Genomic DNA, 25,741 nt, shown 5'->3' with positions numbered 1-25,741 from the left:
TGTTACATACAAGGGATTCCCCATAAGACTACCAGCAGATCAACAGATTTCTCAGCAGAACCTTTGCAGGCCAGAAGCGAGTAGCATGAGATATTCAAAGCGGTAGGAAAAACAACAATTTCCAGCGAAGAGTACTCTACTGGGCAAGGTTATCATTCAGAATTGAAGAAGAGACAAAGAGTTTTCCAGACACGCAAAAGCTAAAGAAGTTCATCACCACTAAACTGAGTTTAGAAGAAACGTCAAAGGGACTTCTTTAAGCTGAAAAGAACTGGAATTAATTAGCAACAAGAAAACATCCGAAAGTGAAAGTCTCACTGGTAAGGTAAACATAGAGTAAAGGAAGTGGATTAATCACTTACAAAGCTAAAATGAAGATGAAAAGACAAAAGTAGTAAAAAAAATAACTATAACTACTATAATTAGTTAAGGGATATACAAAATAAAAAGATGTAGAAAGTGACATCAAAAACACAGAATGTGATGCAGGGAGTGAAAATGCAGTTTTAGAAGGTACCCAAACTTAACTTGCTATAAACATAAAATGGACTGTTATATATAGACTATTATACATGAGTCCCATGGTAACCACAAAACAAAAACATAAAAGTAGATGCATAAAAGATAATAAGAAAGGAATCTAAGCATAACAATACAGAAAGTCGTCAAAGCACAAGGGAAGAAAGCAAGATAGAAGCAAAAAAAAGAAACCAGAAAACAATTAACAAAATGGCAGTAAGCACATATCTATCAATAATTCCTTACTGAAGTCTCCAGTCAAAAGACAGAGCAGTTGAATGAATAAAAGGAAAAAAAAAAAAAACAACCAAGACTCAACTATATGCTTTCTATAAGAGACTCATTTCAGACACAAGGACAAACACAGACTGAAGATGAAGGGATGGAAAGAATGTATTTCATACCAAGCAAAACCAAAAGGAAGCTGGGGTAGCTATACTGATATAAGACAAAATATACTCTAAAACGAAATCTGTAATAAAAGACAAAAATAAGCATTACATAATGATAAAGGGATCAATTCAACAAGAAGATAAAACATTTGTAAATATTTATGTACCCAACATAGGAGCACCTAAATATATAAAGCAAATATTAACAGACCTAAAGGGAGAAATTGACAGCAATACAATAATAGTAAGGGATTTTAATATCCCACTTACCTCAATGGGTAGACCATACAGACAGAAAATTAATAAGGAAATATCAAACTTATACGATGTTTAAATGAAGACCTAAGAACATTCCATCCAAAAGCAGCAGAATACACATTCTTCTCAACTGCAATATGGAGCATTCTCCAGGACAAATCATATGTTAGGCCACAAAACAAATGTAAATAAAGTAAGAAGATTGAAATCATACTAAGTAGTGGCATGAAACTAGAAATCAATTACAAGAAGAAAACTGGAATAATCACAAATATGTAGAAATTAAACAACCTACTACTGAACAACCAATGGATCAATGAAGAAATCAAAGGAGAAATCAAAAAATATCTTGAAACAAATGAATAAGAAATACAGCATACTAAAATCTATGGGATGCAGCATAAGTAGTTCTGAGAGAGGTTTATAGTGATACAGGCCTACCTCAAGAAACGAGAAAAATTTCAAGTAAACAATCTAATTTTACACCTAAGGAAATTTAAAAAAGAAGAAACAAAGCCCCAAATTAGTAGAAGGGAAGAAATAATAAAGATCAAAGTAGAAATAAATAAAATACAGACTAAAAAGACAATAGAAAAGATCAATATAATGGGTTCTCTGAAAAGATAAACAAAATTGATTCATCTTTAGCTAAAATCACTAAGGAAAAAAGACAAGGCTCAAATAAAATCAGAAATTAAAGAGGAGACTTTAAAACTGATACCAAAGAAATGTAAACGATCGTAAGAGACCACTAGGAACAATTATACATGAACAAGTCAGCCAACAGAGAAGAAATGAATCAATTCCTAGAAACATACAATCTTCTAAGCCTGAATCATGAAGAAATAGATAATCCAAATAGACCAGTTACTACGAAGGAGACTGAATGGGTAACAAAAAACACTCCCCACAAACAAAAGCTCAGGACCAGATGGCTTCACCGGTTAATTCTACCAAACATTTAAAGAAGATTTAATATCTATTCTTCTCAAATTCTTCCAAAAAACTGAAGAGTATGGAATACTCCCAAACTCACATTATGAGCACTGGTCTAATGCCAAAACCAGACAAGGACATTAAAAAAAAAAAAAAAAGAAAGCAAGAAAGCAAGCAAGAAAGCAAGCAAGCAAGCAAGCAAGCAAGCAAGCAAGAAAGAAAGAAAGAAAGAAAGAAAGAAAGAAAGAAAGAAAGGAAGAAAGAAAGAAAAGAAAAGAAAATTACACAGGCCAATATCCCTGATAAACATAGATGCAAAAATCCTCAACAAAATATTAGCAAACCAAATTAAACAATACATTAAAAGAATCATACACCATGATCAAGTGGGATTTATTCCAGGGATACAAGGATGGTTCAACACCTGCAAATCAATCAATATAATACACATTAATGAAATGAAGGATTAAAAATCATATGACCATCTCATTAGATGCAGAAAAAGCATTTGACAAAATTCAACACCCATTTATGATAGAAACTCTCAGCAAAGTGAATATAGAGGGAATGCACCTCAACATAATAAAGGCTATATATGACAGGCCCTGAGCCAACATCACACTCAGCAGTGAAACACTGAAAGCTTTTCCCTTAAGATCAGGAACAGGACAAGAATGCCCACTCTGGCCACTTTTATTCAACACAGCATTGGAAGTTCTAGCCAGAGAAATTAGGCAGGAAAAAGAAATAAAAGGTATTTAAACTGGAAAGGAAGAAGTAAAACTATCACTATTTGTGGATGATGTAATTTTGTATACAGAAAACCAAAAAAAAAAAAAAAAAAAAGAACTAATAAATTCAATAATGTTGCAGGATACAAAATTAATATACAAAAATCTGTTGCATTTTTATACACTAACAACAAACTATCATAAGAGAAATTAAGAAATCAATACAATTTACAAGTGCATCAAAAAGAATAAAATACCCAGGGAAAAATTTAACCAAGAAGGTGAAAGACCTGTACACTGAAATCTATAAGACACCAATGAAAGAAACTGAAGAAGACAAATAAATGGAAAGATAGTTCATGCTCATGGACTGGAAGAACTAATACTGTAAAAATGTTCATATTACCCAAAGTAATCTACAGATTCAAGGCAATCCTTATCAAAATTCCAATGGCATTTTGCACAGAACTAGAAAAAATAATCCTAAAATTTCTGTGAAACCATAAAAGATCCTGAATAGCCAAAGCAATCATGACAAAGAAGAATAAAGCTGGAGGCATCATGACCCCTGATTTGAAATTATATTACAAAGCTATAGTAATCAAAATAGTATGGTATTGCCATAAAAACAAACGTATACATCAATGGGACAGAATAGAGATCCCAGAAACAAATCCAAGCGCATATGCTCAATTAACTTACAAGAAAGGAGGCAAGAATACACAATGGGGAAAGGACAGTCTCTTCAATAAATGGCGTTGGAAAAACTGGACACACATGCAGAATGAAACTGGACAAGTATCCTACACCATACGCAAAAATTAACCCAAAATGGGTTAAAAATGTGAATGTGAAGACCTGAAACAATGAAACTCCTAGAAGAAAACATAGGGAGTAAGCTTCCTGCCATCTCTCTTTGGCAATTTTTTGGGGGGTCTGACTCCAAGGGTAATGGTGAGAAAATAAAAAATAAACAAATGGAACTACATCAAACTAAAAACCTTCTGTGCAGTGAAGGAAACCAGCCACAAAATAAAAAGGCAACCTCCTGAACTGAAGAATATATTTGCAAGTCATTTGTCTGATAAGGGATTAATATTCTAGAGAACTCATACATTTAATAACAACAAAAAGAAAACCAGTCTGATTTTTTAAATGGGAAGGGAATCTGAATTGACATCTTCCCAAAGAAGACACACAGATGGTCAACAGGCACATGAAAAGATGCTCAGCATCACTGATCATCAGGTAGATGCAAATCAGAATCACTGTGAGCTATCATCTCACACCTGTCAGAATGGCTATTCTCAAAAAGGCAAGAAATAACAGGTGCTAAGTGAGGATATGGAGAAAGGGAACCCTGATGCACTGCTGGCAGGAATGAAAACTGGTGCAGCCACTATGGAAAACATTTTGAAGTTTCCTCAAAAAAATAAAAATAGAACTACCATATGATCCAGCAATTCCACTTCTGGGTATTTGTCTGAAGAAAGCAGAAACACTAACTTGAAGAGATACATGCACCCCTATGTTCACTGCAGCATTATTTACAAAAGCCAAGATATGGAAACAACCTAATGTCCACTGATGAATGAATGGATAAAGAAGATGTGGTCTGTATATACACAACTGCATAGTAATCAGCTATTAAAAAGAATGAAATCTTGCCATTTGCAACAACATGGACAAACCTTAAAAGGTATTGTACTAAGTGAAATAAGCCAGATAAAGACAAATACTGCATGATTTCACTTACATGTTGCAACTAAAAAACAAAACAAAACTCACAGATATTGTAGTCCCCCCTTATCAGTGAAGAATACATTTCAAGACTTGAAGTGAATGCTTGAAACCATGGACAGTACTGAATCTTATATATACTATGTTTTTTTCCTATATAAATGTATCTATACCTATGACAAAATTTAACTTATAAATTAGGCACACTAAGAGATTAACAACAATAAGAATAAAATAGAACAATTATAACAATATACTGTAATAAAATTATCTCTCAAAATATCTTATTGTACAAATTTTGCATTTTCCATCTTAACTGAATGCTTATCATGCACCATGGCCATAACTTATGCAGTTTGAGCTGCAACAGCAAAACTAGTCGATTTCTCTTCCTTCTTAACAATTTCATGGATAAAAGATTCATTCTTACTGGAGATCGTGGTAATCTCAGCATACAACTTTTTCCTTTCCATATTAGGTGGAGAACTTTCACCCGTTCATTTAAAGGAAGCACTTTACAGTTTCTCTTTGGCAGATCCAAATTACCAGCATCACTATTCTTGGGTTTGGGGGCCAATATAAGTAAAATAAGGGTCACTTGAACACAAGCACTGTGTTACTGCGACAGTCAACCTGATAACTGAGAAGGCTGCTGCTTGACTAACGGTGAGATATACTAGACAAAGGAATAATTCACGTCCCAGGCAGGGCAGAGCAGGTTGGCTCAAGATTTCATCACACTATTCAGATGGGCGTGCAATTTAAAACTTACGAATTGTTTATATCTGGAATCTTCCACTTAGTATTTCAGGCCACAGTTGACTGTGGGTAACTGAAACTACAGAAAGCAAAACCACGGATAAGGGGGCTCGATTGTACAGAAAACAGATTGGTGGATGCCAGAGGGAGGGTGTTGGGAGGAGGTAAAATGGGGGAAGGGGATCAAGAAGTACAAACTTCCGGTTATAAAATAAATAAGCCATGGGAATGTAACATACAGCATGGTGAGTATAGTCAGTAATACTTTACTGCAAATTTGAAATTCCTAAGAACATAAATCTTAGAAGTCCTCATCACAAGAGAAAATATTTTGTAACTTCGTGGGGTGAGAGATGGTAACTAGACTTACTGTGATCATTTCACGATGTATACAAATACTGATCATTATGTTGTACACCTGACAATATAATGTTGGATGTCAACTGTATTTCAATTTTTAAAAATCTAGCTCTCTGAAAACTTATTTTATAGGAAATGGCAAACTGTTCATTAGCTAACCAAGGAGAGATGCCACAAATAAGATTAGGAACAATTTAACTACAAACACGGAAAATATATTTTTTTAATTATGAAAATATGATATAAAATTTATATGTCGTATATTTGAAAATCTGAAGAAACTGATGATTTTCTAGGAAAATTGAACTAACAAAATTCCCTCAAAGAGAAATAGAAAGCCGGAACACTCCTAACCCTTTAAAGAGTCACCATGTCTGGACAGAGTGATTAATAAGTTCTACTAACATTTCAAAAAAACAAGCAATGTCCACAGTATATGAAATGTTTCAGAGCACAATAAAAGAAAGAAAGCTCCCTAACTCAGTCTACAAAACCAGCATGACGCTGACATGCAGACTAGTGAGGGATATCATAAAAAAAAGCAAATGTAGTTCAATCTATCTTATAAATAAAGACGCAAAATCCATGCATAAAAATATTAACAACTGAATGCAGCAGTATATTAAAAGAACAATACTCACAATCAAATAGAATTTATTATAAGAATGGAAGAATGAAATTTCCAATGTTAGGAAATCTATTACTGCAATTTACTACATGAAACAGATTAAATAGTAAAGTTGAAAAACAATGAAATTACCTCAATAAATGTTTTTTAAAAAGCATGTAATAAAATTCAGTATCCACGCCTGAACAGACCTCTTAGAAATCTAGAAGCATAAAAATTTCCTTAATTTAATAAAAAATAACTACAGGAAACCTACAGAAGACACCCAAAAATGGAATTAACACTAGGAATATTCCTGTATACATGAGAAATAAAACAACAAAACCTAAAAACCGTCACTATTTACTATTCATCAAGAGTCCCTGTACATTGAAATAAGACATGAAAAAGAAACATGCTATTACTATTAAAGATATAAAAATAACCATTATATTTACAGACAGCTTTTTATTTACACCTGTCTAGAAAAGTCAAGAAAATAAAAAAACAATAGCACCAACAGAGATCATTAAGGTGGTTAGATACAAAAAACTACACACAAAAATCAGTAATTTTTCCTCTATCCATTTCCATAATAACAATAACCAATTAGCAATACAATTTTTAAAAAATCAACCTAGATATAAACCTAACAAGAAATGTATAAGATCAACATGAAGACAGTGATAACACTATTTTAAATGATGTCAAAGAAGACCTGAATAAATGAAAACATACCATGGTCCTGGGTGGGAAGACTCAATATTGTAAAGATGTCAATTCTCCCCCAATTAATCTATAATTTCCATGCAATCCCAATCAAAATCCCAACAGGATTTTTTATGGAACTTGATAAGGAGAGTCTCAAGTTCATCTGAAAGAGAAAATGTGCAAGAATAGCCAAGAAATTTTTGAAAAAGAACCTTAAGAGAAAAATTTATCCTATCAGTTATCAAAAAATCTTCTTAAACTATAATAATTTAAAATGACATTATTTAGGGAATATAAACAAATAGACTAATGAAACATAATGAAGGACCCAGTATAGGGGAATTTAGTATATGATAAGGGTGGTGTGCAGAGATCACTAAATATTAATTCTAGAGAAAAACAAAGATTTCTCCTTCACAACATTCATAGAAATAAATTCTACATAGATTAAAAACCTTAACAGAAAAGACAAAACCATAAAGGTTTTAAGATAAACTATTCTCCTATAGCTAAGTTTTTAGATGAAATATAGACTAGATGTATTATCTTGGGCTTTTCTAAGCAAGATCCCAAATCCAAGAGTCATAAAGGAAGATTAACAAATACGACAGCATTAAAAATTTAAGCAGATTTTTACTGAAATATCACATATAGAAAAAGGGCAAAAATCATCTATACACAGCTCTGCAACTTTGAAAAATAATTAAAATTTTTCTAAAATGAAAGTTCAGGACTTCCAGTTAAACACATGGGAGTGACCCACTATCCTCTCTGAAAACAATGAAGATGACACATGTCTCTGTGATTCCCAAGAGTGTATAATTCTCCCCAAAGTAGGTGATGCACCAGAGGCCATAGGACTGGGTGGATGGGGGAGTTTGTTTCTTTGCCACATTGCATTGCTTTTACAGCAAAAGTGAAAAGCCACCTAAATGTCCTTTTTGGTCTGACCAGGAGTCAGACAGACAGACCATCTTTCCAAGAACAGGCTGTTTTTGTGGCATAGTTTGTTGGAAGAGAAAAGCTCTGCCCTTGTCCCCACTGTGGTCAGCATATAATCAATTAATGCTAATATACTACTCAGAAAAGGGGATCTCTTACAGCTACTGGTCTGTCAGAAGAGGACAGTCAGAGCCCACAGTGCCTAGAGCCCAGCTCACTACCCTCTTCCCTTCCTTCCCATGTTTTAGCATCTTACTGGCCTAGAGAGAAAGACCTTACATCCTCACCGGCCAATCACTAATGACAACCAGAAAGTGATTAGCATGACACTTGTGCAACAATGCTGCAAAAATAAGGAAAAAGGAGGCATAACAAGTCCGAGGAAATGATGCAAAATTAAACAAACATTCCCCCCATAATATTTAAAATTTAAAGAAAAAAAATGATTTCTCTCTGAAGTAAGAGCTCAAAGTTACCAGGACTCAATGAAGAGATAACAAGACAAAAGAAAGAAGCCCAAAGTGTGGGCATCCTCAGGAAAGAAACAGAAAGAGAAAACTAAACAATTTAGAAATGAAAGCCATATGAGAGTTTTCTCTAGGAAAACAGGCACTGGCGAAACTGTCAGAGACATGGAGGGCAAGCTTGAGAAAAACTGAGGAAAAATAAAATAGAAAAAAAAGAGTTAAATATGATGAGAAATCAGGAAACAGAAATCCAACACGTGTAAGTGTACACATGAATAACAAAACTGAATATAAGTAACTGAAACTATTTAAAAATCATGACAGGAGAAAATCTGCCTGAAATTATTTAAATGTCCAGATCTTTTCAAGTATCCTGAGTCCCAAGAACAGCTGCTGTAGACTAATCTTCAGAATTGTCAAAGCAATGGTGCAGAAAAAGAACAAAGCTGGAGGAATAACCCTCCCAGACTTCAGACAATACTACAGAGCTACAGTAATCAAAACAGCATGGTATTGGCACAAAAACAGATATATGGCTCAACAGAACAGAACAGAGAGCCCAGAAGTAAACCCACACATCTACGGTCAATTAATCTTCAATAAAGGAGGCAAAATGTACCATGGAGAAAAGACAGTCTCTTCAGCAAGTGATGTTGGGAAAACTGAACAGCCGCATGTAAATCAATGAAATTATAACATTCCCTTATACCATACACAAAAATAAACTCAAAATGGCTTTAAGACAAAAACAAAACAAAACAAAAACACTCCCCACTCCCAAACTTTTGGCCTCAGCTTTTCCAAACAGCAATGAATCCAGAAGACAAATAAGTGATATTCGCCAATTTCTGTAAGGATATAATATGTAACAGGTATAATTCAAGTGCAACCTTCAGAACTTCTCAAAGATGAAAGAAAACAGCACCTGCTGGCTTTTCTTGAAAAAGTTACTTGCTGGCAAAATCCAGTGGATTAAGAGATGAATCAAAATAAATAACTCAGGAAGTCAGTGCTAAAAATGATGAGCTAAACAACTCTGAGAATTACAGTGACAGATGGTTAGGACTGACAACGTAAAAGCAATGTCAGAAAAAAGCTAAAATTTAGGTGTAGGGTGAAGAAGTGAGAACAAACTAAAGTAAGTGCTAATTATACTTAATATGGGAAACATGTAACTGGAAAACAAGGCCAACTATGGCCTCTTAAAGATTGTCATGAACTTGGGGTTCTTTTTTTTAATAACCTGATAGGGATATTTGAGAATATCTCATTATAATGACATGTTTATATGAAGTTCAGTAATTCCTTCCCCCTAAACTTGTTTCTTTTTCTTCTGATAAATTCACATAAGTCAAATACATTAAGTATAAAGTTAAACATTAAAAAATAAACATAGAATTAAAACTGAAGTTCAGTAACATTCAGTTTGACTTAGTTTCTCTCAAGTTTGCATAAAATTTAACTTAACATATGTTACTAAAAACAAGTATAGATCTTCCTTGACTTACTACAGAGTTACATCGTGATAAACCCATTATAAGTTGCAAATATTGTAAGTCAAAAATGCATCTAATATACCTCCCCTACAAACATCATAGATCAGCCTAGCCAACCTCAAACATGCTCAGAACATTTACATTAGCCTACAGTTGGGCAAAATCATCCAAAACAAAGCCTATTTTATAATAAAGTGTGGAATAGCCCATGCAGTTTATTTAATACCGTACTGAAAGTGAAAAGCGAGATAGTTGTAAATATCGGTTATTTACTCCTGTGATTGTGCAGCTGACTGGGAGCTGTGGCTAGCTACCACTGCCCACCCAACGTCATGAGAGAGTATTAGTATTGAATATCACTAACCCAAGAAAAGATCAAAATTCAAAATTCAAAGTAGGATTTCTACCGAATGTGTATCACTCTCACACCATGGTAAAGTTTTAAAATCATAAGTCGAACCATCATTGTCAGGGTCCATCTGTACAACATGATCAAATGTTAAAGAAATAATATCATCCATCCATCTATCCATCCATCCATCCAAAATTGGTAAATATGGTTTAAAGATTTCTGTTAAAGAGTAGAGAGCTGGGGCCTGGAATCAGCTCAGTTTGGTCTTTGGCAAGTAACTTAACCTCTCTGGCCCTCATCTGTGAAATGCGGATAAAAGCAGCAGCATGACATAGCATTTGATAGATTACATGAGATAATACATATAGAGACCCTAGGTCAGTGACTGTCATCAAACACTCAGTACATACTGGTTATTCCTATTTTCACCAGGATCTAGATGATATTCTACCTTCTTTGCACTCTTCTGTACATTGATAAAGCATTATACATATTTTGGAGTTATCCTGACTTAGTAGTCATGTTCTAGCAAGGATATTATTTTAAAGATATAATTTGGATAGTTCTACTACTTCTTTCATTCAATTTAATTATTTTCATGTGACAAAACATTTAAGAAACATAGAATTTAACCAAAGAAGTTGATATAAAAGACTACTCCATTTGTATGAGTATGTGGTCAAATTTTTAGGAGCCCATTTGTGGTGACTTTAAATCATATCCACAAATCTTTGACACTTTTCCATTCAAAAGGTGTAGCCTAACTTCTCTCTCCTTGACTGTCCGTTGGATTCATTTCTAAAGAAATGTGTGTTAGATAACAAATGTTTACTGTTGTAAGCAGCTACATCTTGAAGTAACTGTCATGCATCTAATACCTCATATATTTGGTAAATAAATAGAAACCACAAGTTTTAGTTCCAATAATGGCAGAGTAGCTTCTATCACACTAACTCTTCTGAAAATAATAATTATAAACTCTGGACAAAATATTTATTTAAGAAAAAGCCAAATTTTAAGGGCACTGGAAAGCAACTAGAAGAAGGCAGAGGCAGGCAGGGGATTCAGTTCGTAAAAGAGAAATCATACTGGGTTTGATTCAAGTTTATATGATTTTTTCTCTAAGGGAACTCTCCATTTCTTTTGATGCAGAGAAGCTAGAACTCAATCAGGAAAACACAATCTTATTTTCCTGGGGAGTCATGAGATTGGTTTGGGACTGAAACCCAGAAGAAACCTTTTTCAAAATCCTAGAAGAGAAAGAGCCTCATAAGAGGATATGCATAAATTTCCCTCAAACACTTGACTAACCCCTGAATTACACATGTTTGGACAAGTCTCTAAGAAGCACAGGAAGTAAAGAATACTCGAGTCTGAACTGAGCTGAGCAGATATTTCAGCTGCTGCTCATCACAGGGGAGTCAATTTGGAGTTTGAATCTTGCAAGTGAAAGGTGCTGGTAAACACTTCAGTCTTTCCACTGAAATACCAGAAGGGTCACACTATGTAAGAGTAAAGATTATGTGCTTGAGCTAAAGGATTTTCTCTAAGGCTAAGGGCAAATCAGAAAGAAATCAATCATAAAAAAAAAAAAAGAAAGAAAAATCAAGCCTTCATAAGTTCAAACTGAACTGACTGTCAGAACAAAACTCAGCAGTATTCAAACATAACAGAATCCAGAGTCCCTACAATGTAGCATAACAATGTCTAGCATACAGAAAAAAATTACTAGACATGTGCAAAGAAACAGGACTATGTGATACATTGTAAAAAGAAAACTGAGTTATTAGAAACATACTCACAAATGACCTAGCTATTGGAATTAGTACAAAAAATTGTAAAATAACTCATAAATATGTTAAAGAGTCTAAAATAAAATATAGTTATAATGGGTGAAAAGAAGAGGAATCTCAGGAAAGATTTGGAAACAGTAAAAAGAGAGAGAGCAAGAGCCAAAATAGATATGATAGAACAGAAAAGCACAATATTTGAGTGAAAAAGGAAAAGAAAGAGAGAAAGAAAGAGAGAGAGAAAGAGAGAAAGAGAGAAAGAGAGAAAGAGAGAAAGAAAGAAAGAAAGAAAGAAAGAAAGAAAGAAAGAAAGAAAGAAAGAAAGAAAGAAAGAAAGAAAGAAAAAGAAAAGAAAGAAAAGAAAGAAAGAAAGAAAGAAAGAAAGAAAGAAAGAAAGAAAGAAAGAAAGAAAGAAAGAAAGAAAGAAAGAAAGAAAGAAAGAAAGAGGCAAAAATTCATTGGATAGGATCAACAACAGATTTGACACAACAAAAGAAAGGATTAGTGAACCTGAAGACAATGCAAAAGAAATCATCAAATTTGAAGCAGAGAAAAAAGTATTTTAAAAAATGAACACAGTCTCAATCTGTGAGAAGATCAAATAATCTAACACCTCTAATTGGTGCCCAAAGAAAGGAGAGGGAAAACAGGACTGCAAAACATATTTAAGGAATTGACAGACATTTCTTCAAATCTGATTTAGGGAAAAAGAAAAAAACAATCCACTAGAAAGCACAGCAGACCTCCAAGCTGAATAAAGATGAAGAAAATTACAGTCACAACTAAAGTACAGATAGAAAAGAAAAATTATAAAAGTAGCCAGAGGAACAAATCACATTACATGAAGGTGAACACCAATAAGGATGACAATGGACTCACCATCAGAAACAATGGGTGCCAGGAGATGATGGAACAACATCTTTAAAGGGTTGAAAGAAAACCTGTCACCCTAGAATTCTATGTTCAGCAAAACTTCTTTCAAAAGATGAAGAAGCAATTTAGATCAATTTCAGATAAAGCTGAGATGATTTCTCAACAGCATACCTGCACTTCAAGAAATACTAAAAGAAATTGTCAGGCTGCAGAAAAATGGAAACCAGATAGAAATCTAGAGCTAGAAAGTAAGGGAAAGCACCGAGAATGGTAAATATGGAGGCAAGTATATTTCATAAGTGTTTTCAAGTCGAGGTTATAAAATAAAAAGTAAAACATTAAAAACAACGGCACAAAGGATGACAGGGAGCATGAAATCAAATAGTCTGCCTTAGGTTCATATATTATTCACAAAGTGGTATAACTAATTCCACATAGGCTGGAATAAGTTAGGATATACATTTTAATCTCCTGAGCAACAGTTTTTTTAAAAAGACATAAAAGTACAGCTAATGGTCAGCTCTAGGGACATCTCAGAAAAATTCCTGCTGTGTGCCGGCACTTGGAGAGGGAGTCAACACTAGGGGTGCCTGAAGTTCGCCTGTCTGTGGTGGGCTTGGATGGAGAGGTGGGCAGAAGGCGTGACTGCCTGCGGGGAGCACCTGAAGCTGTACAGCAACTCTGGGGACGTGGCTGTCATGGGTTCCCTGAGTCAATGCCCATCTCAACCTCACACGTGTCTCTCCACGCCCAGCCCTGCCCTGTGTTCCTCTCCCTGTGCGGCAGGCTCCACGCTGCAGATCCTACTGTTTCCTCAGTGCTCCCTCCACTCCCAGCCACACCCTCCCCTGTCGAGGTCACTTTGCACCTTCATCTTCTTCCCTCCCTGAGCACTGACCCTGCCCCTCCTGGGGTTCCCTGTCTGCCCTGTCATTTCAGTACTTGGTCCTGTACTGTCTTCCGTGTCGGCACTGTTCACCCTAAAGACATGAGCTCCTGGAGGTCCCAAATTGTGCCTGCCACCCCTTCATTCTTTCCCTTGGTGGCTAGCACAGTGTCACACATGCAGGGATGCTCCAAAATATTAAATGTATTAATTAAAAAATATTCCTGTTCCCCAGCCCCAGCAGGAGGGGTGCTCTCCCTGGAATCTGGGACACTTGGGTACACAACTTCGCAACGAGGGCAGAGCACATCTAGGGAGCGCACACCACACTCATCATCCATTTCTCTGGAGGTTCTTAGTCTTTGTTACTTCACTAACAGGCCACAGTGGAGGTGTGACCTACCTATCTGACTCCAGAGCCGCTAAACCAGCACTTCTCAAACTGCTATTGTCACACCCTCTGGGGATCTTGTGACAATGCAGATTCTGACTCAGTAGGTCAGCAAAGGGGGCTGGGATTCTAAGAGCTCCTAGACGATGTCAAAGATGCTGGTCTAGGGACTTTGGAGAGCAAGGCTCAGATCACCTCAAAGATGGGGTCAACCCCTCACTCAAAGCAACACAAATCATTATTATTCTGCTTCTGAGAGTTTCAGCAGGAGGGATGGAGTTTCTCAGAGGCTCCCTGCAGACTCAGCCCCGAGCCATTGCTTTCATACTTGGCATTGGACTTAATGTCAACAAATCTGAGGAGGCAGCTGCATTACTGCTGTTCTTCCCCGAAAGGTTTCAGAACCTAGGCACAGAGAGGCTATACTCATTGTCCAAGGGCACACAGCCAGTGGGTGGTGGGGATGGAATTGGTACCCAGGTCCTCTAGGGAGACTTCTCATGGGTTTTCATTCATCAAAAGCTCCAAGGAGAACTTACACAGCTCAACCTAAAAGAACCATCCACAGAGGAGTGAGGCCAAGTGACAGCCTCCTGACCTGTTCTGCAGGACACACCCTTGGTAGTTAATACTGTCACAGAATGACAAATCCCAGCCACTTCAAAGATTGCCAAGGAAAAGGGCAGGCAGAGAGTCCAATTAGGTAAAAGCTGGGGGTCCTGTTTGCAAAACTAAAGAAGCTTCTCAAGGGCTGGGTGATCCAGAGAACCTCTGACCCAACTTCGCCACCTAGATCCGCCCCCCGGGGAGCTGAGGGAGTCCAGCACCGCCTCAAAGGCAAAGCAGCAGAGAAGGTCATGCCCTGAGAAGGTGGCATCTCAGCCCGGCCACCAGAGAGAGTATGGCCACCTCCAAACAGAGAGCCAGGGCCCCGGGTGAGGACGGCAGTGCCCCAAAGCTATCTGGATGCTGAGGTCCATTCATGCCCATTCTCTGACTGTCTGCCAGTTTGAGTTGTCAATCTGCCAGGCCTAAGGTTTGGGGGTGGGGGATGGTGAGAAAGACACGTGACTCTTTGTTCTAAAACTCCACCCAACAAGGAAAGCTTGACTCCCAAATGGAGAAACCAAACAACGTCACCAGGGATACCCAGGGTCAGGCCGTGCTCCTTCTAGGGACCTGGAAGGCTGGCCTCCCAGGTGAAAAAGACAGCGGGGTAAGGGGGAGTAGCTGGATTTGGGGAGTCCTCCTTGAAGCACAGCGGGCGTGAATGGCCATAAGTCAAGGGTGAACTGAGCTGAATAGAGAGGGGGAGGGGGAGGGAAATAGCTCAGTGGTAGAGTGCATGCTTAGCATGTACGAGGTTCTGGGTTCAATCCCCAGTACTTCCATTTAAAAAAAAGAATATTTTTTTAAGACAGGTGGGGAGAGGCATAAACACAGTCATAAATAGGAGAGACCAGGCATGTCTGGAGGACACAAGGACAAATGTCCTCTGGTTAAAAGCCGGAGGGCAGCGGCAGAAGTGGGCCTGCAGCTGGAGCCGAAGGAAAGGCCTCAATCCCAAGTAAGGATGCTAAACCCTGTGAGGAAAGTGACAGGGAGCCCACACAGGGTGGGCAGCAGAAGGGGACCCATGTGGTCCATGAGGAGGAGGGGTCTGCTTGTTGGTGTGAGTCTGGAGCCAGACTAGCAGGACCCACGAAGTCTTTTCAGGCAAAGCAGTGAGTAATGCTTCTGCCCCTGAGGCCCCATCGCTGTGCTGGCTGCCGGGCCAGCATGAGGCTAGGCCCAGGGGGTCTGACTTGACCCCCAAGGCCAATGGAGGGGAAGCTGCTGAGACCTGCAGAGAAGGATGCTTCCGGCTCCCCCGCCCCAGCCCAAAGCTCCCAGCTGCATGCTCCTGGACCTTACCTCCGATTTTGGCATTGTACGCCACACCCACGATGCAGTAAGAGTTGTTGGCCGAGGCTGCGACCTCTCCTGCACATCGAGTACCATGTCTGAAGCAAAGGAGAAAACCAAGTCAGGACTCAGGACAGCGCCTCCTAGTGGATTCAGGGTACCGCCGAGTTCTTATGCAAGGAGAGTCCATTATCCCTGAGCCCTGTTCCTGCACCCTCTCTCATCACCACCCTTCCTCTGACCGCCCACTCCAGGGGGTAGGGGGGAGCATCAGGTTGGGCTTTGCACAGCCCTGGGCAGTCCTGCCGGCTCCCCTACACAGGGAGGTCTCTTGCCACACTCCCATGTTGGGAGGGGCTCCCACCCACCCTGCTTCCCTGTGATGACGACACCTTGCTTGGTATGTCCAGGTGCAGCATGGACACCCACCTGGGTGACAAGCCCGAAGGAAGAACAAATGATACTTTTCTTTCTCCTTCTGGAGATTTGCAAATGATAACCACTATATATAAAAATAGATTTTAAAAAACCAAATTTCTTCTATATGGCACAGGGAACTATATTCAGTATCTTTTTTCTTTTTGGGGGGTGGAGGGGAGGTAATTAGCTGTATTTATTTATTTATTTAGCAGAGGTACTGGGGAATGAACCCAGGACCTCGTGCATGGCAAGAACATGCTCTACCACTGAGCTACATCCTTCACTCCTATATTCAGTATCTTGTAATAACCTTTCATGAAAAAGAATATAATAAGGACTATATGTATGTATATGCATGACTGGGACATTGTGCTGTGCACCAGAAACTGACACATTGTAACTGACTATACTTCAATAAAATATATTTATATATAACATTATAATCACACCTAAAAAGTCAAGAACAGCACAGATGAGTGCTTCAGTCTGGTCCCCTGTGTACCTCCCACCTCGGGGCAGCCCTCTCACCCCTTCCATGGCCACATAAGCAGGAGCAGAGGAAGACTGCCCTCAATGGAACACTCACGGGCAGTGGAGGGACTGGGAAGAGACTTCCAGAAAAACAAACTGCTTAGCCTCAGTCATGACCCCATTTTTCAACGTGCTGCATTGGTTCAATACCTCCAGCAGAGGCCAAAACGTGGGCAGGTTTAAACAGCCCATGTCTGAGAGAGTCCCTGGGGGATTAGAAACATTGACTCAAAATAAAAATTGGGGGGAGGGAGGAGGTAATTAGGTTTATTATTTAACTATTTTACTTATTCATTTTTAATGGAGGTACTGGGGATTGAACCTAGGACCTCATGCATGCTAAGCATGCACTCTACCACTGAGCTATACCTTCCCCCTGATTCCAATTTAAAACCACCTTTAAAAATAGCCCTAGGTCTGTCTGGACCGCTTGCAGCCCCAGGGCAGGGGCTTTCACAAGCCCTGAGCCTAATGTCCCACTCGGATTCAATCCTGCCCTTTGTGGGTTGCTGCCAGCTGCTGTCTGCAGGATTCCTCCCTGCCCTGGACTCAGGGCTGAGGAAGGGGCGCCTGCACCCCAGGATGCTTGCTGCCGAACTAGGAGAGCAGCCCCAAGGCTGGGCCTCCGCAGGCGCCCAGCGGGCCCTGCTGTCTGTTGTGTGTGTGGACCACATGGCCGGCCGAGACCCATGCACCACACCCCGTGGGCACCAGTATTTGAGCCTCAGAATCAAATCAACCGAAAACTGAAATACTGTGGAGAGAGACACACCTTGGCAGGCATCATGTCAACAGTGAGGAAGAAAGAAAGGGTTTTTGTTCTTTTCCTGTAAACATTTTTGGAAGTGTGGGAGGAGCTGGGGGCCCGGGTGGACTGACAGAAAAAGGACCAGCAGGACACAGGGAACAAAGCCCCAGGACCAGGCTTGGGACATGGAGCTCCAAACCCAGAGCTGCAGTTTACAGCCTGCAAGTCACCAGATCTCTCCAGACTCCACTGCTTTCATCGGCAAAGAGATGATAAAAACCATCATTGACTGAACACCCACAGCGGGTGTCCATCACCTGTCATCTCACCTCTCCCATAGCATCAGGCCGCAGAAAGGTCTCTAAGACACAGAGACTCGACAAGGTCACCCCACATGCACAGAGCCAGCCGCGCAGCCAGGACCAGTAGAGCTGAGATTTGAGTCCAGGTTTAGCCAACATCACCCCCACCTCCCTCAGAAGGTCACACACAGAGTCACAAAGGCTCAGGCAGGTGACCGGTGTGCCCCAACAGACCAAAATGCTTCTTAACACAGCTGGCTGGCCATGGCGACCGCTAGAGTTAAGGGCTACCCTTTCTCTTTTCTTAACAACAAAACCTATTTATTGATGGTACCATGCTAAGCATGAGTGCAACATTTAATTTTTACTTTCCACAAAACCCATTGAGAGGAAAGTAATTATCCTGACTTGAGAAATTTAAAAAACTGAGTGTGAAAAAAGAAGTTACGTTCCTAGTCAAAGCTCACTGAAGCTCTAGCCAGGGGAGCGTGGATTCAAAGCCAAAGCCTCTAATTCCAAACCACAAACTTTAAAATTCCTACATTTTACAGCACTGCCTGCCTGCTGATAACCAATCAGAGGGGTGACTGAACACACACACACAGCTTGTCAGACTATTAGATCTAGCCTTTGTGTTTATGAGGGTTATTCTTTTAAAATATTCCGACAACGCGGCACAGAGGAACCATGCTGCTCACACATCCGTGGCTGGTGGACCCGCCTCGGTGACACCCCCAGGAGGAGGCCAAACCCACAGAGGCTGCCTTATGCCTGAAGGGCTGTGCAGGGCCGGGTCCCGGGTGAGCCCCCCACAGCCAGGCAGCCCCATCACTTTCCAGGGGCCCGACTGTGGGCCAGGTCAACAGCGACTCTGCAGGGGGAGGGGATGGGAGGCAGGAAGGAGCCAAGGGACAACGTGACAAGCTGTCAGAGCAACATACTTATTCTCATTGCTGGCATCATAGCGAGGAGACGGGTCGTAATCGTTTCCATTGACGTCATAGCTGGCGTAGGAATCCTAAGGAAAAAATCCTCGTGACCGAACGGAAACAGCACAGCTTATCATTATTTTTAAATACTGATAAATATTTATCAATATTATTATTTGCTGTTTTAAATTATTTTTACCCCTGCTTTAACTTATTTTTACGTTCTGATTAGAAACAAAAAAACACACATTAGGTACTCTCTTACCCTGATGATCATCTTATATATGTATTTTCTGTGATAATATACACATAAAATTTACCACCCTAAGCATTTTTAAGCACACAGTTCAATCGCTTTAGGGGCGTCCACACTGTTGTGCAGCCATCACCACCATCCATCCCCACAACCCTTTTTATCTTGCAAAACTGCCCCCATTCAGCACTCACTCCCCGTCCCTGCAGCCCAGCGCCTGGCAACCACTTTCTGTCTCGATGAATTCAACTGCTCTAGGGAACTCATAGAAATCAGAGTGTTTGTCCTTTTGTGACATTTTCTGTGTCTTTAAGGTTCATCCACGTGGTAGCCGGTGTCAGAATGTCCTTCATCTTCTAGTTTTAATATGTACGTTTTTGTTTACATGCTTATAATCATAGTATTCATAGAATTTCCTACCCTCCTTTTCAGACATGTTATATAAGCTCTCTAGATGGCTGATTTCAAAACTGTCACCTTTAAGGGCTGCATGATTGTCTGTCAAACAGACTAGAGATGATGGACTTCACCAAAGTTAGGCACCTAGGTTTCTCAGAATATTGAAAGCATTTATCATATTTACCAAGTGCCAGGCTCTCTTTTTTACATTTATGAAGCCATTTAATCCTCATAATAACCTTAGGAGATAGTAGTCATATTACTAACCCCATTTTACAGATGGTGACACTGAGGCACAGAGAAGTTAAGTCACTTGCCCAAGGTCTCAGAGTCGATAAGTCACAGAAACAGGATAGGAACCCAGTAGGAACCCAGGCACTTTGGGTCCAGAGTCCAAGTCTGAACTTGCCATTTTTTAAAAAACTTTGATTTGAGGGGGTAATTAGGTTTATTTGTTTATTTATTTACTGGAGGTACTGGGGATTGAACCCAGGACCTCATGCATGCTAAGCACATGCTCTACCACTGAGCTATACCCTCCCCACAAACCTGCCCATTTTCATGTTGCTAATGTTGACCTGATGAACTCCTCAAGCATGCATTTCTGAGTTTCTTAGGACCCATTCCCATTAGTATGTGTGAATCCTCTAACATGTGGGCAAATCCCTCTGTGAGACCCTTGGTGCCGGGACAGTGGGGGAGGCTGGTTTCAGAAGCCCCCGCAGTGCGGTTGTCTGTACTGTCCAATCTAACAGGGGACCAGGCACCTCACTGGTTTTTAAATCTGCCCTTGTTTACCGATCAGCATGGCTGTATCTCTGCCCATCAGTCCCGAGGCCAGACTTACGTAATTGGGGGCCAGGTCGGGGTGATTCCTCTCTATACCATCATCCAGGATGGTGACCACCACGTTCTTCCCCGTGTAGCCCCGCTTCCACGCCGCCTGGACATTCATTTCCGACCGGCAGCGACTGTTCTTGTCGCCACAATGCTGCAGGCACAGGAGACATGAAGGCCCCAGCAGGGACACCCCTGACACAGACGGACAGACCTGTGAACCCAGCCAGGGCGCTCCCATGCTTGCAAGCGAACAGGAGACAGAGCAGGGCCCCCTCTCCACCACCCATTTCCAGGAGAGTCGATGTGGAGGGCTCCCACTTCTTCTGTCCCCCACGACCTGTCTGTCATCTTCCTCGGAGTCACCTCCCCCCAGGGGTCTTGGTCTGAGGACTCCTTGCACCGAATGGTTAGCACTACAGTGTGCATCCTCTGCTCCCCTACTCAGACAGCCCCTCCCCCAGGCTTTTCATATCATTTAAAAAAACTCACAAGAAACCTGGGACCGCACAGCAAGAAAGTGGGGGTTTTATACTCAAATGAAGTGTCTGTTCAGAGCTGTCGTGAGAATTCAGCTTGGTACAGGAGATTAACCCGTCTTAGGACCCCAGCACTGAGAATGCTTAGGGACAGAGGCTCATGCCCTACTCACCATGTACCACATGTTGGACCAAATAGGGTCGTTGAAATAAAGGGCTTGGGGATCACTTCGCACCTGTCTCTTCACCCTGCGTTTAACTTCCTGCTGTTGGAGCCATTTCACCTGCCAGGGGAGAAAGGCGGTTACTCTGTGTTTTAACAACGATCGCCTGATTTCACGTGGCCTCTTCGTAGGGGCCACACGTGTCCTTCTCCATGAATACCTGTGTCGCCTTAGATGTCTTGGATGGTAAGTTCCAAGGAACCGTTTTCACTTCCAAGTGACCGTATTTGAAAGGTGAGAAGCAGTCTGTGTCTGTAGGGGAGGAATGAGTACCACCCTCAGAGATTCTGAAATCATTCTACTAAAAAAAAAATCTTGTGAAGCTGCCAATAAACTCTCTGGTGACCCTTGACTCTAATTAAAAGGAAACCCATGCGAGGGACAAATACAAGTGAAGAGAGGAGAGAAATTGGTCAAACGGTTATTGGAAGGCTGAGATGAAATATTTTATGGTGAGGATATGACTACGTAAAGTATGAAAATCCATATACTGGAATTTTTAGCAGCTACTGGAAACGTGGTACCAGAACATGTCCAGAGAAAAACTAGAAAGGAATACAGCAAACGGCTAACAGCAGCAGCTCCTTGACAGTAACATTACTGTTCATTTAAAATTTCTAAATTATTTTCAAGGTTTTATAAATTTCTTTCAATCCATATGACCTGCCTTCACAACAAAGGGGAAAAGTTTGAGAGGTAGAACAAACATTATTTAAGAGCAGGAATCCAGGAGCCTGGCTGCCTGGATTCAAAACCTAGCTGCACACTCACCAGAGTGTGACTTAGAGCCGTCAGTCAGCCTCCCTGGCCTGTCTGCCCGTCTGTATAGCAGGCATCATCATGGCTTGCTGTCAGGGCACACTAGCAAATGAACTTGGTATATATAAGGCGCATGTCAGTGCCTGGCACACGGCTGTATTATCACGGTGTGCATGTGTGTCTGTGTGGCTGTGGGTGTGTAAGCATTTTTCAAAGTGGAAGAGTTTTTTCACTTTTTAAAGGTCATGGGGGAGTATGAGATTTGCAAATGTTAACTACTATATATAAAAATAGATTAAAAAAGCAAATTTCTTCTGTATAGCACAGGGAACGATACTCAATATCTTATAATTACCTTTAATGAAAAAGAATATGAAAACGAATATGTGTGTACATATGCATGACCGGGACATTATGCTATACACCAGAAATTGACACATTGTAACTGACTATACTTCAGTTTTTAAAAAAAAGATTTAAAAAAGGTCATGAGGTTGGGAAGAGGGAATAGCTCAGTGGCAAAGTGCATGCTTAGCATCCACGAGGTCCTAGGTTCAATTCCCCAGCACCTACTTCTATTAAAATAAATAAGTAAATAAATAAACCTAATTATCTACCCCCAAAACAAAAACAAAATGAAAAATTAATAAAATAAATATTTTATAAAAGGTCATGGGGAAGACAAGTCCCATACCCTGAACAGAAACATTTTCTTGGTCCTGCTGTTACGGTCACCCCGACTCAGTACCACTCCCACTGAGGCACAGCTCTGCACTGGGGCTGAGACAGGCAGGAGGAGGGTGCCCAGGCCCTGCTCACAGAAGTGTGTGCTCTAGTCAGGGGCTCCCACCAGGCAACCCAGAGTATGAGGCAGGCTCTGAGGAGGCAGACAGGAGGCAAAGGGCAGGGAAGGGGGATGCGGAGGGGGGATGGGACCCTCCAGGGTGGGGGCAGTGGAGGTGACCCCAGAGAACTGATAACAGCCACTGATGGATATTTTCATGCAAAATCAAACTATCCAAGGCAGGAGGGCATAGCTCAGTGGTAGAGTGTGTGCTTAGCATGCCCAAGGTCTTAGGTTCAATCCCCAGTACCTCCATTAGGAAAATGAACAAATAAATGAGAAAGAAAATTGCCATATGATATCGTTCATATGTGGAATCTAAAAAAAAAGGACACAAATGAACTACTCATTATTTATAACTTAGGTGACTGATTTCTTGAACATGTGTAAGCACATCTGACCATCCTTTATGATTGGATTACTGCGTTCTGGTGATTCTTATTTTGTGGTTGGCTTTATTCCTTTGATACTATGTAAGTTTATAAAGCTAAAGCTCTAAACTGTTCTTAGAAACAATGAACAGTATATATATGTAAATTTTTTTAAGTAAAATAAAAAAAAGTTTAATTAAAAAATAAATAAAATTACTCCCCCCAAAAAGTAGACATATAAAAAATTTTTTAAATAAATAAACCTAATTACTTCCCCTCCAAAAAAGTAGAAATTTAAAAAAATTTATCAAAGGATCCAGTGAGACATTCTGCTAAAACACCTTCTAATGGCATTTTCCATATATTACTGCTGAACCAGGAAGCTTTCGCTTGGTGTGCAATAGCTAAGACCACCTTCCCTAATCCACTAAGCACCCTGTTATAAAACACAGTGGTGCACGTACCACTGACAGTTCGGAGCCCCCAGGATGCTCCCGCCACCCGGCCTGGCTGCCTCCCAGCCCATCCACCCACATCCAGCGCCTTCCGACTGCTGTGCTCACCAGGCTGACCTCCCATCACAGACGAGGTGAACGCTCGTCTTCCAAGCCCGAGTGGGGACCCCCCCCAAATCAGGCAGGTGACAGAAAGCACGCTGCCAGGAGTCACAGCCCAAACCCCCACTGGGATGAGAGTGAAGGCATCCTGGCCTCCAGCTGTTGCTGGGCTCCAGGTAAGAACCCAGCGTTAACTCACAGTTCTGGGGTGGGCTGTGCTGGGATGGGGTCTGTGACACAGTTGGGGGCCCTCCCTCTCTCATGGTCTCATAGGTGGCCCTCCCCCTGGGCCAGGTCACTGTAAGGCTGTGACAGCCACCCAGGTACCATCAGGCTAATGGAACTGAATATAATGAATCATTCGCCCAGCCTAGGGTCTTCCAGGCCCCCAACCCTCTGGAGATGGAATCACGGGTGACATCACAGCCAGGGGCTGCCTCAACTGATGGTCATGTGCTCAGGGCCTGCTTCCCACTTCTTTCTCCGGGGTCCAGTCCCTGCCCTGCTCCTCACCCAACTCCAGGAAAGTACAGGGGGCCTGGATTCCATCCTCCTGCCATGTTCCAGATTTTCCCTGATTCCCCTGGATAGTTGGGCCCCTGTGGTCCCGTATCCAGCTGCTCGTTCAACAAAGCTGCCTGGGGTCTTAGGGTGTGTCCGGCACCAGGCTCTGGGAATGGAAGCATGAACACCTCCAGTTCCCATCCAGGTCTGAGGTGCCCTCTCTTGCACCTCCAGCCTAGACACAGAGCTCAGCTCCAGACACCCCTCAGGTGGGAACCAGAGCCTCTCCAGGAAGGTCAGAGGGGCCACTGACCCAAAGCTGAGTGCCTGAAACTTTAGCTCCCCCATCAAATAGCAGGTGCACCTGTCCTGGTGAGGGGTACCTCACTTGTCAACAGTGATGCCATTTTTTTTAGATTTATTTACTAATTTGCTTTTAATGGAGGTATTGGGGATTGAACCCAGGACTTCATGCACGCTAGTCATGTGCTCTACCACTGAGCTATACCCTCCCCCCAGTGATGCCACAGGAACACACAGTCTCGGGTCCCCATGGACATGTCATGCACAGAGCGAATGCTTCCGCCAAGCAGAGCAAATGGTGAGCTGGTTTTTATGCTGAGAGTCCAGGCTGGGAGGGGGGCCTGCCTGCGATACTCTCCCTGCGGTTACCTTCATGAGGAAAAGCAAGTTATGATCTTTTGTGGGATTAGAAGCATTCCTCCTCTCCCAAGCGGGCTGGTACCCAAGAGAAATCAGAGTATTTTGCTGGCAGTTTACCTGCCACTTTACATGAAGTTTGACTCACGATCTACTCCCCAGACCCCTCAGAACGTCCATGGGAGATGCTCAGACTCTCTCCTGTAGAAAAAGGCAGGGAACAGATGGCAGGACACACTGCCCACCTTTCAAGGCCATGACTGCACACCCGGGAGGTAAGTCCTACACCCAAGCAAGCCTGCAAATGAGTGGGCCTGGGGCGAATTAAAATACATTTTGTGGCTCAGGGTGCATGGTAAGAGCCGGACCGTCACGGAGTGTCCCCTGCCTTCTCATGAAGAGAACCCACTGGTCCTCACAGCCCTCAGATCACTGGATCAAAGGAAGGGGAAGCCTCGCCCACAAGAAAGTCCCTGCCCATTCTACGGCACGCTGCTTTGGTTTTGACTGGGGGCCTCTCCAAAAGTATGTTCACCCGGCACCGGTGAGTGTGGAAACAGGGTCTTTGCCGGTGTAATTAAATTTAGGACCTCGAGATGAGGTCACCCCAGATCACTTGGGTGCGTCCCAAATCCCATGAGAAGTGTCCTCACTAAAAGACAGGCAGCGGGAAGCTGGAGACACAGCAGGAGGAGGAGGAGACCTTGTGAAGGAAGAGATTCCAGAAGCCCAGGACACCTGGGACCACCGGACACCGGCAGAGGAGAGGAAGGATGCTCCCCCAGGAACTTCAGAGGGACCCGGGCCCA

The 25,741-nt window shown here is 41.3% G+C and overlaps 1 protein-coding gene across 2 annotated transcripts in view; it reads right to left on the bottom strand.

The window, feature by feature from the left end:
* PCSK6 (proprotein convertase subtilisin/kexin type 6) overlaps window positions 1-25,741 on the bottom strand; it is a 167,875-nt gene that overhangs the window by 95,553 nt on the left and 46,581 nt on the right. For both annotated transcript variants that reach the window (XM_074354218.1, XM_074354219.1), the window contains exons 3-6: window positions 21,187-21,297; window positions 20,545-20,688; window positions 19,058-19,134; window positions 16,125-16,213 (exon numbers count right to left, since the gene is read on the bottom strand). In XM_074354218.1, coding sequence (XP_074210319.1) covers window positions 16,125-16,213; window positions 19,058-19,134; window positions 20,545-20,688; window positions 21,187-21,297 — 421 coding nt within the window. The remainder of the gene's footprint in view (window positions 1-16,124; window positions 16,214-19,057; window positions 19,135-20,544; window positions 20,689-21,186; window positions 21,298-25,741) is intronic.

The sequence above is a fragment of the Camelus bactrianus genome, chromosome 27 (assembly GCF_048773025.1).
Source record: "Camelus bactrianus isolate YW-2024 breed Bactrian camel chromosome 27, ASM4877302v1, whole genome shotgun sequence".
Taxonomy (NCBI): Eukaryota; Metazoa; Chordata; class Mammalia; order Artiodactyla; family Camelidae; genus Camelus; species Camelus bactrianus.
This window is presented reverse-complemented; position numbering and strand designations above follow the sequence as displayed.